General features: G+C 56.9%; 1 protein-coding gene across 6 annotated transcripts in view; it reads right to left on the bottom strand.

The window, feature by feature from the left end:
• The window catches only part of SLC6A9 (solute carrier family 6 member 9), a 31,692-nt gene extending 17,165 nt beyond the window's left edge, over positions 1–14,527 (bottom strand). For 2 of the 6 annotated variants that reach the window (XM_027537487.1, XM_027537490.1), the window contains exons 1-2: positions 14,015–14,114; positions 8,635–8,750 (exon numbers count right to left, since the gene is read on the bottom strand). In XM_027537487.1, the coding sequence (XP_027393288.1) occupies positions 8,635–8,664 (30 nt within the window). In that variant the 5' untranslated portion in view covers positions 8,665–8,750; positions 14,015–14,114. Of the gene's footprint in view, positions 1–2,791; positions 2,969–8,634; positions 8,751–14,014; positions 14,115–14,236 lie in introns of those variants that run through there. The other 4 variants (XM_027537486.1, XM_027537489.1, XM_027537488.1 and 1 more) reach the window with 4 other exon arrangements.

The raw sequence follows: 14,527 nt of genomic DNA, 5'->3' as shown, positions 1-14,527 counted from the left end.
GCCCACAAAAGAATGTCATTGTGCTCGTGGGTTTGACCCAGACTGGTGGCCCGTCTGCCTAACCCAGCTCAGCCCTGCCGACTGGCCAGGCTCCAGGCTCCTGCTGCCCATCACCCATCTCCCACTGTCTGCGGCCCCTCACTGCCCTCCCAACCTCCCTCCCTCGCTCACACCTGGGTGGTGAGTTAAACCAGAGTGGCCTGGTGCCCTTCTGGATGGTCCCTCCTCCTTGGGCTCCCTGGATAGCCCCCACCCTCACCTCTGACTCGCCCTCATGGGCCTCATGGGTGATCTCCAGATTGGGGATTGCCCTGCCCTGTGCCCAAGCTTCCCCAGGCCCGGCAGGATGCAGGCTATGGGGCGTGCCTTCCACGGCTGTGTGGGTGGGCTGGCTGGTCATCCTCCATGAAGTCCGCCAGGCAGAGACATACACACATAAGACCCTCAGCGCCCCGTCCTTAGAAGCAGCCACTGAGGCAGCAGTGTCCATGCCTGCACAAGGATTTGTGACCTGTCTTGGGTTCACAACCTCCCACCCCATCCCTGCCCAGGAAGGTGAGCCACACTGAGCAGTTGCTTATGTAAGTCCTCTCCCTAGCCCTCTGCCCTCTGTTTATTCACTGTTCTGGGTGAACTCCTGGAATTCAGGCAGTTCAGCTCCGAGGGCAGAAACCAGAGCTCCCCACCACACCTTGGGCTTGGCAGGGTGGGGATCCCGCACTGGGGGTTAGCATCCTAGCATTCCAGAACCTGCACCCCTAGGAGCCCGAACCTCTTCCACTCTCAGCATTGAGAGACCTTAGCTATAAAATCAGGGGACAGACAGACAACCTCAATAGATCTCCTTATATTCTGTAGCTCTGCCTTGCCTGGAATTTGTTATTTCTGACTCTCTCCTGTATTTTCCATTAGTTCCCACTGGCTTTCTGAACAACTTAAAAAAAAAAAAGTTGTTATTTGCTTTCTTTCCGATTATGAGCTTATCATTAAAAAAAAAAAAAATTGGAAACTCCAGCAAAGTGTAAAGAAACAACACTGCAGAGCCCGCTCCCGAGGCCGCCCCCAGCCCCCATCGCAGAGGCACCCCTCCCTGCTTCGTGTCCAGACTCAGAGGCAGCCCAGGTTTCTACTCTGGGCGATGGCTGCGCTCAGGCTGCCAACTCCCGCCCTCCGAAAGCAGTATCCACTGGCTATTTCTGTGAATCGAGAGCTCTCTCTTCTGCTCTCGGTGGACACTGAGGACTCCTGGAGCAGGCCGGGCGGGGCGGGCCCACTGGGAGCCGCAGGCTTCTTGTCCAGGACTCTGAAGCCCCAGGGTTTGCTCAAGGGTGAAGTCCTCTCCAAGACAAACTTTGCAGAGGAGAACGGGCAAGACCCTACATCCCAGACTGACCCTGAGCCAAATCCAGATCCCTGGCAGCCTTCTCTGAGCTCCAGTCGGGGAATTCAGGCAGAACAGCCATGACAGTAAACCGTGGCTGCCTCGGGAGACCCGGGGACCTCACACCCCTTGGTTCTTGGTTCTCTGACTTGTCTTCCTGAGGCAGCACCTGCCCTGCAATGACAGAGCCTTCCATCCTTCAGCTGGCTTTGCTGATCCAGACACGGGAAAGAGTTAAGCGCCGGGCTGGAGGAGCCGGACCATGGGAAAATCTACCCCAGACTTGAGCGTATGTATGCAGGGACTATTAGTGTCTCCTGCCTCAAGGAAAACCTCACGGCACCTCTCAGGAGATCAGGCCCTCACATGGGAGGTGAGAGAGGCAAGGACATGCCCGGTGCTGTTTCATCCCAGAGACCGGACTGGCAGAGGGCTCTGCCAATTCTGACCTGCCAATATTGTGGACAGCAGACAGGAGATGCAGCCTGGGCATGTCGGGCTCCACTCCAGACCCTTGGGATAGTGACGGGACCACTGGGTGGGCTCTGCCTCTGCCCTGAAGCCCAACAGTCCTGCCCCGCACTGTGGCAGCCGTGAGCAGCCTCTGCCCCAGTCGGCTGGCATCGTGCTGGCATTTTGGAAGTGGCTTTGGTTGCTGATCCTGGCAGTCCTGAGGGTGAAGGGCAGCCCTGCATAATGCTACTCCCAAACCCAACTCAGGTCTCCCCAGAGGACATGCCTTCTCTTGCCTGCTGGAGGTCAAGTCAGGATCCGCTGCAGAGAAAGAGGTGGCTGTCCCAGTCCCCTTTCCCTCACTGCCATCAACCACACTGTGCCTGCCATCCCCGCCCATCCCTGGCTTCCAGGGATGAGGGCATACCAGTGGTGCCCACCCCACCGGGGCCTTGTCGTGGACACTGGCGAACATTCCACAGGGTTGTCGCCTCCCAGCTGAGAGGCTCGCCCACCCCCTTCCCCCATCCTCACCACTCAGCCCCTGTACCAAATCCCCCTGCCCCCTCACACACTCTCCCCATAGGAGTAACTGCCGTGGCACAGACAATGGGGCTGTATTGATTAGTACAATTCCTGGGCACCTCCGGCCCGTCTCCCCGGGAGCTAGGACAATGCAGCTTTGATACACAGAGCAGATTCTCAGCAGGTCCTTGGGCTGGGGGAGCCCTCACACCCCCATTCTCCTCCCCCGCGCCCCTGCCACACAGCTAACTCTTCCTGCTCCTTTGCACAGTTGCAACTTTTTGGGTCACTTTTGCTGGTGTCTGTCTCTCTGGCTGGCTGCGCCTGCCCCTCCCTGGCACAGACCACTCAGCCCCTCTCCCCACCCCCAGTCCTGCCTCCCAGTCTGCCTGGCACCAGAGAGGGGGCTCGACCTCCTCGAAGGTGACTGACCTGTTCTGGGGAGGAGGGGGCCACAGGTCCCTGAGCCGCCGCCATCCCGGGGTAAGCACTTGGAGCGGAGTGCGCGTGTCTCCTCCGCTCATTCACACCTCTGCCAGCTCCGGGCGACACTGACGCATCCCCTGCCTCTTCCACTGCCGGCTGGGCAGCATCAATTACTTTCACCTCATCTCCTCCCGAAGCTCTGCCTACCCCCTCCCCTGGCCCTCCCCCTCCGGCCAGTCCCCATGCAGCCCAGCGCGGATGCTCCACAGCTAGAGTGAGGCGTGGGGCTTGTTGTGTTTCTCCCTTGTTCCCAGCAAGTTATTGGAACAAAAAACACATACACACACTCACAACCACAGAGTGAGGCAGAGCGGGTGCAGCAGAGAGAGAGAAGGCAGCTCATTCGCGTTCTAGAGTGGGGTCTGGGGCCCAGATGCTTCTGAGCACACGGACCTGGCACTTGGTGGGCTCCTGGTAATGAGGTTGGGTACCACTGGGCACTAGAGATGGTGAAGGGGCAGGGAGAAGAGGACATAGCCACAGGGCACTACCAGAGCATCTCAGACTTCACAGGGTGCTGTGGACTGAGGGGTGATAGGCCCTGGAGCAACCCCCCCAGGACTTGGGGATCCCCACCCAGCCAAGATGGCTTTGCTGATCCAGACACGGATCAGCTTCTGTGACACTCACACTTCTGTGAGTGTGTCCTCACAGAAGAATGTGACTGACTCTGCAAAAAAGTTGTGGCCTGGTGAACTGCACTGTCACCTGTCTGAAGAAAGATGGTATTACCCAAGAGGGTGGCTGCAGAACACGGATCCTTGACAATTAGCACTGGGTCACTTAGAACCTGAGGCGGTCCCTCTGGAAAAGAGTGCTGAGTGGTCTGGGTAGAATGTCACTCAGACCCTCCAATCCCTCTTCTCTGAGGCCACACTCACTGGTCAGTCTCCAGTGGGTGCGGAGACACCACAAAACAGCAACCAGGAAGGTGGGCACGAGTGTTCTGGTGCTGGGGAGACATAGCTTCCAGTTTCTGGAAACTGATGGGTGGGCAAAGGGTCTGGTACAAAGTAGGATCTTAGTAACCTAAGATCAGGCATGAATTCTGATGTAAAGGACATCTTCCCTGTGAGTTTGGTAAGTGTGCTGACTCCAATGGGAACATGGCAGGATGACACTATTTTAAAATTTGTTGTTATTATTATTTTAAAAATATTTATTGGGCTGCGTTGGGTCTAAGTTGCAGCGCACAGGCTCTCTAGTTGTGGCATGCGGGGTCAGCAGTTGTGGTGTGACAGTTTAGTTGCTCCGTGGCATGTGGGATCTTAGTTCTCTGACCAGTGGCATCGAACCCATGTCCCCTGCACTGCAAAGTGGATTCCTAGCCCCTGGACTACCAGGGAAGTCCCAACATCATTATTTTTTAAAAGGCAAAGTCTTTAGTCAGACAGGCCTGGGTTCAAACCCCAGCTCTGGTGGACCTCCCTCTATGTATCTCCTTAGGCAAGTTACTTTACTTGTCTGGTCTTAGTTTCTTTATCTCTAAAATGGGGATCATATCTACCCATCTTTGAAGCTAGTGAGCATTATTAATAATAGCAATAGATGATATATATTAAGTGCTTACTGTGAGCCAGACGCTGTCCTAAACACTTCATATGAATATATATTAACTCATTTAATCCTCCCAACAGCCCCTTGAGGTGGGTATGCTACTATGCCCATTTTGGGAGAGAAGATGGGGAGTAACCTTGGCTCAAGCAAGTCTCCCAAGAGAACGGCCTCAGACCCTAGCGACTGAGCTGCTTCCAGGCCAGCCTCATGCAGCCGGGTCCCCAGACACGCTCTGCTGACTTCCGCTGACTTCCTGCGAGTCCAGACTGAGGGCCAAGCCCCTGGCTAGGCCACTGGTTCCAGGAAGGCCCAGTCATCCATGATGCCCAAATGCTCACTTCCACCCAGGGTGGGCTCTGGGCTTTGGCTGCCCTGGCCTGGGCCGGGTGCCCAGAACAGGCAGCCCTGGCTGGACAGCTTTCTCTGGCTCTGGCCATGGGGACAGCAGGCGGCAGCAGCCCAGCTGGGTCCTGGCCGTAATGAGGCCTCATTAGTGGGATCCAGCTGCTCTAGCCCCACTCAGGGAGGCCGGCTCCCCCAAGCCCGCCTCTGACTTTTCTTAATAAGAGTGGGCATTCCTCCAGAGGGTCAAGGAGTTGAGGGGCTTTGTTTGCGACCTGTGACTCCGAGGGAAGGTCCTGCTGAGGCAGGACTGCAAAGTGCTGGGGTGTTGGGGCCTCCGGGAAGCTGTGTGAGGGGAGGGGAGGCCACAGAGCTAAGTCGGCGGGCTCCAGGCGGGCCAGGGTTGGGAGGGAGGCCAAGCGGAATGGAGGGCAGGTACCAGTCCAGAGAGGAAGCCTGAGAAGGTTGAGGCTTTTCCTCTGGATCTAGATGTTGTCCATTTCACTGGGGAGGCTGCAGCTGTGAATCTAGGATCACCAGTCATTGTGCAGGCTGCCCTGGCTAGGACAGCACCTCCTCTGTGCTAGTCCTTGTCATGTAAAGAGAGTGCACACTGTGTGTTGGTGCCTGAGATAGGAGAAGACCTACTGTGTGTCAAACCGCACTAGGAAGGCACCCAGCGTGTGCCAGGTCCAGTGCTGGGAGAGCACCCGCTGTGTGCCAGCCCCATGCCTGGGAGCCCTGGTGTCTGCTGGGTCCTGCACTAGATGAGTGCCCCATGTACGCCAAATTCTGGGCCAGGTGAGGACCCGGGATATAGTCAGCCCTGAGCAAGGTGAGCATATATTGTGCACTTGGCACTGTGCTAGGTGAGTGCCCAATGTGTGCCACGTCATACTGGTTGAGCACTTGTCACATGCCGAGACTCATGCTAGGAGAATGCCTGGTAAGTGACAAGCCTTCTACCAAGGGAGGGCCCGGTATATGCCAAACCCTGTGCTTGCTGAGCTCCCAGGATGTGTCAAGTCCACACTGGTTGAGCACTTGCCACATGCCAGGACCCGGGCTGGGTGAGCATCCACTGTGTACCAGGCTCTGAGATGGCTGCTGCAGACAAGAAGTATCTAAACACTCTTGTCAAAGCACAACAGAACAGGTCAGGGTGGGGCAGCCCCAGGCGGCCTGTGGAGCTTTCAAAGCCCTCTAGGATGATTTAGATGCTCTGGCACCTGGAGCCCTAGCCTGGGTGACTCTGCTCTTATTCATCATGAGGCTTCCCAGTAGCAGAGCCACCCAATGCAGCAGAGATGTGGGGAGAGACCAGTGAGGCTCACCAAGGCCTATCTGCCCAATGCTGTATGAGTGGGGAGCAGGCACAGGGGAAGGGACTGAGTGGGACTTTGTGTGAGACCGTGGGATTAAAGCTGAGCCACTGGGGCTCTCCTGTCTTGGGCTCCTCACTACCAGCTTCCTGTCCTCTGAGCCCCAGGCAACCCAGCCCTACATGTGTATAAATAGAGGCACTAGGTCTCCATGAAAGGAACCACCCCCACCCCCACCCCTGGTGCCCCCAAGCATCCCAGCTGCTCCCAGGCTTGGAGGCACCCCGGCCAGCTGGGTTCCTGCATGGCCCTGTCCTAGGAGCTGCTGAGGCGTGAGGGAGGCAGCTGAGCTGGCCTGGCAGAGACCATCTGGGCTGGGAGTGGGGGTGAGGCACACGTGCAGCAGGCATGTGGGCCTGGGCACGTGCTGAGAAGTGGCTTGCGCTCCACGGGGCACCTGCCGCATGGAGAGTCCAGCAGAGGCTCCAAGGATGACATAGGGTAGACCCTGAGCAGACCCAGGGGGCCATGTCTTCACACCCAAGCCTGGGGCAAAGGGCGATGGAAGTGAGGACCTCGTGGCCAGGGCCAGCTGCCTACTCCCTCATACCAGGGCACAAATGGCAACAGAAGTCATGGACCTGGGAGGGTCCAAGTGCCCCTGGTTCACACGCATGGCCCTCAGCTCCCTCTGTTCTGCCCCACCGTGGCCTCTAGAGAAGGAGCATCCTTCATGATCTGCCCTTAGGGGACCACGGGCAGCTAATGAAGTCCGGGTACAGCTGCCCAGGTTAGCTAAGAGGGATGGCGCTCCTCAGAGACAAGCGCTACACGGAGGCAGCACTGGTTCCAACTGAGTCCTGAGAATAGTGTAGCCCAGGGTCATAAGCAGAACTGAGAAAGAAGCAGGAATAGAATCTCGAGCAACCACTAGGGGTGCCCAGGGGACCTGCTATGGAGCCTCAGACGCAGCAGCGGCGGGCAGATGTCAAAGGTCAAAGGGCACGAAGGAAACTAAGCTCTGGCTATCTTTAGGCACATCCTGGTGCTGGGAACGGGCGTCCCAAGGCAGCATTCCCTTCTACAGACAGGCTGGCCGGCAGAGCCTGGGGTCTGGGAAGCTCAGCCCCAGCAGGGGTTCTGGGACCTTGGGATTCAGGCTCCCTGTGCTGCCCACGTGGGTCCCCCATCACCCCTGCCTGCCTGCCCCAGTCCTTTCAGGGTCACTCCAAAGAAAGCAGAGCAGCCAGGGAGTACTCAGAGGGTTTCTTAAGTTTCACGGGACTCAGAATCTCCATGGAGGGAGGGGCAGAGCCGCACTCCACTTTCTGCTACAGGCCCATGGAGATTCCAACACTTTTGGCAAGAAGGAAGCCCGTCTTGATCCTATCATGGCATCTACTCCCCCCTAGCAAGTATGAGGGTCTTGAGCCCTCCATCTCTGCCCACGTCTGAGCACTCAAGAGTTCAGGCTGGCTCAGGAATACTTTGAGAAGCCTAGTTCATTCAGACTTGTTCCAATCAGGAGTGGGCCAGACCAGATCGGGCCTAAGGGGCTGGATGCTGGAAGTGCAGGACCAGGCAGGAGAGAGGGTCCTGAGCCTGGAGCACAACTGTTTGACTCCCTCCCCAACAGCATTTCTCTGGACCCGGGACTTAAGAGTCCCAGAAATCCCTGGTGAGAGACAGGGCTTGTTTGGGGAGGGCTCAGCAAGAGACCCTAGGTCAATCAGTCTTTCAGTGAATGAGAACAGCAACAGGAGAATCCATGTGGGGAAGGGAGGGGCCAAGGGAAGGGCCATGTTTAGCCACTGGCTTCCTCCAGGGCAGCTGCCCAGTCTCACTGGTTCTTGAGGCAATATCCCCAGAGAAGGAATACAACGACTGCCCTTGGGGTATTTTCCTGGCTTCTGATTCCAGAGCTGGCCTGCTCCGCCCATCCATGAGCCATCCGTCCATGAGCTGGCCCTGCTCTTGCCCGCTGCTTCGTACCACCTCTTCTGTGCTCTGAGGCAGCAGGCAGTGAAGAGCCGTGACTTGGGGAAAGGGGAGAGGGATGTTTCCTGAAAGACCTCACAAGAGGATTCAACATGAAATGCTCTATGCTATTTCTCTAGTGGAAGACTAGAAACATCCATCTCTGAGGACTCCTCGATCAGTACCTACTGAATGCTCTCCACAGCAGGCAGAGCACAGGATGGGGGTGCTGGGGTGTCAGCCATAGGACAGCCCTCCCGGCAGGATCAACAGCAGCCTGCTTTCCAGGGTATCTTGTGATGAGGGTGGGGAGTGTGCTTCCTGCCTCCCAGCATGACTTTTGGGCTCTGTAGCAGAATCTGCCTGCTGTGGGCTCCAAACAGCGGCAATATCTAACCTGCTGGGTGAGGGGCTGCCTGCCTGGGCCTGAGACAGCCCTACCACTCAGGAGTCCTGGCAGTGCCAGACTTGGGGCCCCATGGAGCCTCCTAGGCCCTCCTGTCAAGGCCAGCAGCTGACAGCAGGCCCCAGAAGGGATGGACGGTGCTCATGACCCCCACCCTCTCCCTGCAGTCTAGTCCCTGTACTCACCAGCATCCCTTTGGCACCTTTTCCTACCATGGTGGTGGTGGGTTAGGGGCTCTGGACTCCCAGACCACACTCACAGGCTCTGTTTCTAGCACCTTTCAGAGTACAGGCCTCCAGAGCTGTGGAGAGAGCAGAGAATGAGGTGAGGATCTGGCCCGGGGAAGGCAGGGCAGGACATGTGTGGCTCTCCAGAACAGGTAGTGCAGGGCCCAGACCACCTGCCGCTCTTCCCTCCCGTCCTGTTCCTTTCTGGATGACCCTCAATCCAGTTCCTACCTCACTCTTCTCCCAACCCTTCCCCTGGATCCCTTGGTCTCCAGGCTTCCTGTCCCAATGGGCAAAGGTCTATTTTTGACTCTCCAGATGCCCAATTCTATAAAAGATAAAAAATGAACACAGAACTGGGACAGGGTCCAATTCCTTCATTGTCTGTGTGAATGGCCTCAACCTTTCCCCTGAAGGGGAGTCAGCTTGGATCAGCACATGCTCCCCGACCGCGCCCTGGCCACGCGGCCAGGATGGGCCTTCCCTATCCTGGTGCCGCTCAGCCTGGGCTCCAGGCATCTGGGCTTGTTGTTACATCACTAACTTGGACCAGAAGCTCTGGGCACAGCAAACACAGCATGTGCGGGCACGCCTCCGTGCCCTTGCTCAGGCGGGCGCCTGCCGAACACCTTGCCTCCTGCTCCCCAGGTGAAATTCTACAAACCCTTTGGGACCCTGCTTCAGTGTCACTTCTCTGTAGCTTTGCCTGACATGGCCCCCACTCCACTCCAGAATGAACAAATTGCTTCCTCTTTTGTGTTTTGTGCTACCAGTGTCCTTATAAACCCACTCTAGACATATTTGCTTATGTCTGTCAACTGTAGGTTGGCCAGTTCCCTGAGGGGTTGGATGTGTTTCATTGACCCCTCTGTGCCCAGCTCGGCTTGCAGGAAGTGTTGGTGGAATTGAGTTGAAGGGAAATGGATAACACTGAGGCCTTGGAATCAGGAGCCAGGTCAGCTCAAGAGATCTTTCAGAGTCAAGTGGGGCTGGTGGTGGGGGGTGGGGAGCAGACAGACAGGCAGGAGGCACGGCCATGCGGCTGCTGGTGTCTGAAGGTTTGATGTTGGATGGATGCAGATGCAAGACGAGGTAGTTTTTGACATGCCACAGGAATGGAATCAAACTTCGAGAGCCTCAAGGAATGCTCTCACAGGAGGAAAACCCATGGTGAGATGGACAGGGACGTTCACCCTTCATAGGACCTGGTCACAGGAAGGACTGGGGTCTTCTCTGGGTACTCTCAGGGAGTGGACTGTAGCGCAAAGGCTATTCTGTGACACTTGGCCCCACCCACAGCCACTTTAAGAGTTCACCCGCAGACCCAGGAAGTCATTGGAAAGCTAGAAAAGAGGAGGAACCAGCTTTTCTTTGCCTATGCAAATCCACCCTAGGTTACCTTTGGCCCTTCCCCTGGTCACCAGTTGTCCTGCACAACCTCCTCAGGGCCAGGCAAGGGTGTGACTTGTGACTATTTCCCTCAGTTGCCCAGGCCAGGTTTCCTGCCTCTCTAGAGAAGTCCCTGCTCACGGCTTTGGTCTTCTGGGGTCAGTCAGAAGAAGAGGGAATGTGATCACACTCTTGTTCTCACTCTCCACATCCCTCCAAGCTATAAACTCTAGACTTATTGTCTTCAAAGCTGTCACTCTTTGGCTATCAAATAATAATGACAATGATGATAGTAATGAAGCGGAGCCACCTCATGGGTTGGACATCATGCCTTCTGGTCAGATGAGTAAACTGAGGACACTCTGTCCTGGAACTTGGGCTACAGGGTGATATCCCTGAGCAATGCGAATATGGCCCTTGTGTTCAAGGCGCTTCTCTTTCTCAGTGGGAAAAAGACTGCTTGGCAGCGGCTCCCAGGACAATGAGTTGGGTGCAAAGCTTTGCTACTTCTCCTGCTTCTGCTATTTCTGTTAAATGGCCCCATCCATCCATTCAAAAAGTACCACCTGAAAGCTTATGATAGGTCAGGCCCTCTGATAGGGGTTGGGCATCCACATTACCCAGGCACCAGGTCTGCCCCTCACCCATATATGGGCAACTATTGACAAGCTCTCTATCTGTGCCATGTGGGTCAGAGTCAGGTTAGCTTGTGATGAAGTGCTTGGACTCTGGGACCTGGGAGGAGGAGCTGACTCTGCCAACTCACTAGGTATGTGACTTCAAGCAAGTTACTTAACCTCTTTGACCCTTGGTTTTCTCAATCTGGAAGATGGGCTAATTATACTTCCTTTGTACCTTCTGAAGTTTCTGCTTAATTTTCGATTCTACACGTCCTCCACTTTCTCCTCCCCTCCAATCCATTAATCTTCCCAAAGTCCTAAAACCCTGATTCCTTCCAATAGTCTTCCACAGCCAACAGGATATGGCCTAAATTGTTCAGCAGGCAGTTAGGGCTGGCCACAGTTCAATTCATTTATCCCACAAATATTTATTTCACGCTTGCTCTGGGCACCTGTGCTGGGCACCATGAACTCTTCAGTCTCTGGCCTCCTGGAGCTTACAGGTTGGGTGGAAACAAGTGGAACTGGTGACTCAAATGCATATAATTAGAGCCTATGATAAAGGGTGCAAAAGTGAAAGATCCTCTTTACCAGAGTCTACACCAGTGAGGCCTGGCCTTGTCTGAGAGTTACAGAGGACTTTCCTGAGGAAGTGATGTTTAAGAGTCAGAGTGGGATGATTAGGCAACAGTGAGCAACAGAAGAGGAAGAGCGATTCAAGCAAATGAAATAATACAGAGAAAGACCAGGAGCCTGGGGCTCAGAGTGAGGGAGAAAGTGGCCAAAGATGAAGGTAGATGCATAAGGAGGGTCAGGGTCTACAGGGCCTTGTTTTGATCTTTATCCTGAGGGCAATGACAGGACTGAAGTCTTTAAATCAGAATTGTAACTGTGAGCAGGAGCGACTGGTGGCGTGTGCATTTTGAAAACGCCAACCTAGATTAGTATGGAGAAAGGACTGGAGGGAGGGGAGAGGGGAAGAACGGAAATTGATGAGGAATAGGCCAGGCCAGGAATGAGGGGGCTTGGCTCAGGAAGGTGATGACAGGGTGGGGAGAGGTGCACAGATTTGAGAAAAATATAGCTCACTTTGGTAGGACTTGGTGATGCATTGGACTTGGGGGTGAGGGATAAGGAGGGGTCTCTGGTTTCTATTGGTATAATAGGAAGAAGCCAGTGCCCATTCCAGGGACAGAAATGCTGGAGATGCTGCAGGTTTGGAGTGGGGAGAGGATGAGCTAGGTTGGGTGAACTGGGTTCAAGTTGCCTGTGAGCCACCCAAGGAAGGATAGGGAAAGGACAGTCATAGGACCTGGTCCATCTTTACCGTCTCACTGCTCAGTCTTCCTCTCCTCTAAACAGGACTGTCGGGTCAATCAATTTTAAGGGTCCATCTGGGCCAAGCCTTGAAGTCATTGCTGGGAATGGAAAGGTGACAGGTTCTTTCCCTGCCTTCAAGAACCTCACAGTTTAGGAGAAAGAAGAGGAAGCGTAATTTCCCATTCACTGTGTTGGAGGGAGGGGAGGCGCTGTGGGAGTGGGGAACGGCCCTTAGTTCTGCCTAGAGCCCAAATCAGCTATCTACAGCCACTTATGGCCACCTGCGGGCCATGTGGGACTCTCCAGCATCCCCAGAGGGTTCTTGCCTTCATGCCTTTGCTTAGGCAATTCCCTCTTCCTTGAGCACCCTTGTCCCCATTTCCATCTGTATATACCCCACCCTTCTTCAAAGCCATTCCAAAGCCATTACCACCAAGAACCCTTCCTTTCTCTTCCACTTGCAGTCAGTCTTCCCACTGTGCCCCGGGTTACCCCCAATGCAAGCAATGTACATCTGATCAACATGTTCCTCACACGCAGCCGTTGCAGCATGGTTACTTGTGTCCAAATCTGCCTTCCCCACCAGCTGGAGAAATCCCAGGGCAGAGGGGTGATTCTTCTGCATCCTCAGAGCTGGGCACTGAGCCGCAGTCGCAGTGTAGGCCGAGTTAAGGGGGCGTTTTCTCTGCGGTGCTTGGAAACACTTGGGCATGCTCAGTGTCGCCCATTAGTCCCTTCCTAGAACCAGTCCTCCCTCACCCACTACCCTCCAATCTTCTGACACTCCCTCACTTTGGGGTTCTTTAACCTCTCAGGCCCTTCTCTCCTTCTCCACTCTTAGGCCCCTCAGCCTTTATCTTCTAGCGGCTGCAGCATCAGACTTGTTTCAGCAAAGAAACAGACCTAGGCATTATGAGAGAGCTGTCAGACAGACGGGGACGCGGCTCCTTTAAGAGTGGCCAGCGAGGGGGCGTGGCCTGCGGAGATCTAGCCCGAAGGGGGGCGCGGCTCCTTTAAGAAGCCGCGGGTCTGCTGAGAAGAGGCCCCTGAGCGGCAGGAAAAGGCGAGGTCGCTTTCAAAGCTGTAGCACCGCCTGGAGAGCCCGGATTCCTCGAAGCCGGCGCGCTCGCCTTAATCCCGGTGCGAGGTGTCGGGAGCGGGCGTTACATCAGCCGCCACGTGTGGGCCTCTCAGCTGGTGTGGGGGCGGTGACCCCGCCCCCCGGCCCCTGCGGTGGAAAAGTACCGGGGCGCCCAGGTCCCCGCCCCCTTGCCCCGCCCCCGGGCCGGCTCGGGCCCCTCCCGGCCCTCCGGGAAAGCCCCCCTCCCTCCCGGCCCCAGCCTCACGGTCTGCTCCCTTCGGCCGTTGTCTGCGGGGTGCGGGGCACCGGTTCGGGGTGGGCGCCCCGGGCTGCTAGGCCCCTACCCTCACCTGCAGCCGCCTGGGCCCGCCTTACGCGCACCCGGAATGAAGGTTGGGGTGGGGAGGGTGCGGATTCTTCCCAGGAGAGCAACTGCCCGAGAACATCGTGGCCGTAACCCCTTCCCAAAGCCGGGAGCCGCAGACAAGGGTCCGAGGGCACCGAGACTCCCTGACACGGCTTCCCAGGACCTTAGGGCGCGCGGGAACCCGCACCCGGCCGGCGAGTGAGCGAGCAGATAGGGAGGCAGGCCGGCTGGAGGGGCCAGATAGGCAGGCAGGCCGGCCGGCGGCCAGCGAGAAGATGGAGAGAAGGAGCCCGCATGAGGGGCGCAGACCCGGGCTGCCGGTTCCCGGCGTCGGCAGGCCCCAGCGCGCAGACCCTCTGGCGCCTCATACAGACGCTCTGGTTCCGGAGCTGCCGGCACTTTCACGCGCCCGCCGCCCGGGACCAAACCGGCATCGGCACGCAGCTCCCCCTCCTCCAGGAGCAGCCACCCAACCCCCCAACCCCGCCGCCGCCCCGCGCCGCCGTTCCGCCCGCTGCAGCTCCTTGGTGACAGCGGTGACACCCAGACGCACGCACCTACCCGACCTTTCCGGCGAGACAGACATCCCCACGCGTGCACCCACTCTCATCCACAGATGCCCGCATGCATGCGCGATCACACACACACACTCGCTCGCTCGCTCGCTCGCTCTCTCGGTCGCTCTTCCTGGGGCTCAGCCCCGTGGAGCCACCAAACACCCAGACCGACGGCAGGACAGAAAGAGGCTCGGGCCGCAGCGCCTCCGTCCCATAGACCCCTTACCATGCTGCAGCCCCCGGCCCAGGCGAGCTGGGTCCGAGCCGCGGTGCGCCCAGGTGGCTTTCTTAAAGGGAAAGTTGCATCAGCCTCTTGAGGCTATGTGCCGCCGCGAGTCTGCCCGCCCCGCGGAGCTGCTCGTCGCTCCTCCAGAGCTTGTTGTGTTTTGGTTTCGGGGAGGCGGGGGCCAAGAGTTTGGTGAAAGTTTGGAGAGTGAAGAAGGCTTGGGAGACCTAGCCAAGTCCCTCCCCTCTCCGAGCAGCTCCCCTGGCCGCCCTGCCCACCCACGCCACCCCC

The sequence above is a fragment of the Bos indicus x Bos taurus genome, chromosome 3, assembly GCF_003369695.1.
Source record: "Bos indicus x Bos taurus breed Angus x Brahman F1 hybrid chromosome 3, Bos_hybrid_MaternalHap_v2.0, whole genome shotgun sequence".
NCBI classification, from domain to species: domain Eukaryota; kingdom Metazoa; phylum Chordata; class Mammalia; order Artiodactyla; family Bovidae; genus Bos; species Bos indicus x Bos taurus.
This window is presented reverse-complemented; position numbering and strand designations above follow the sequence as displayed.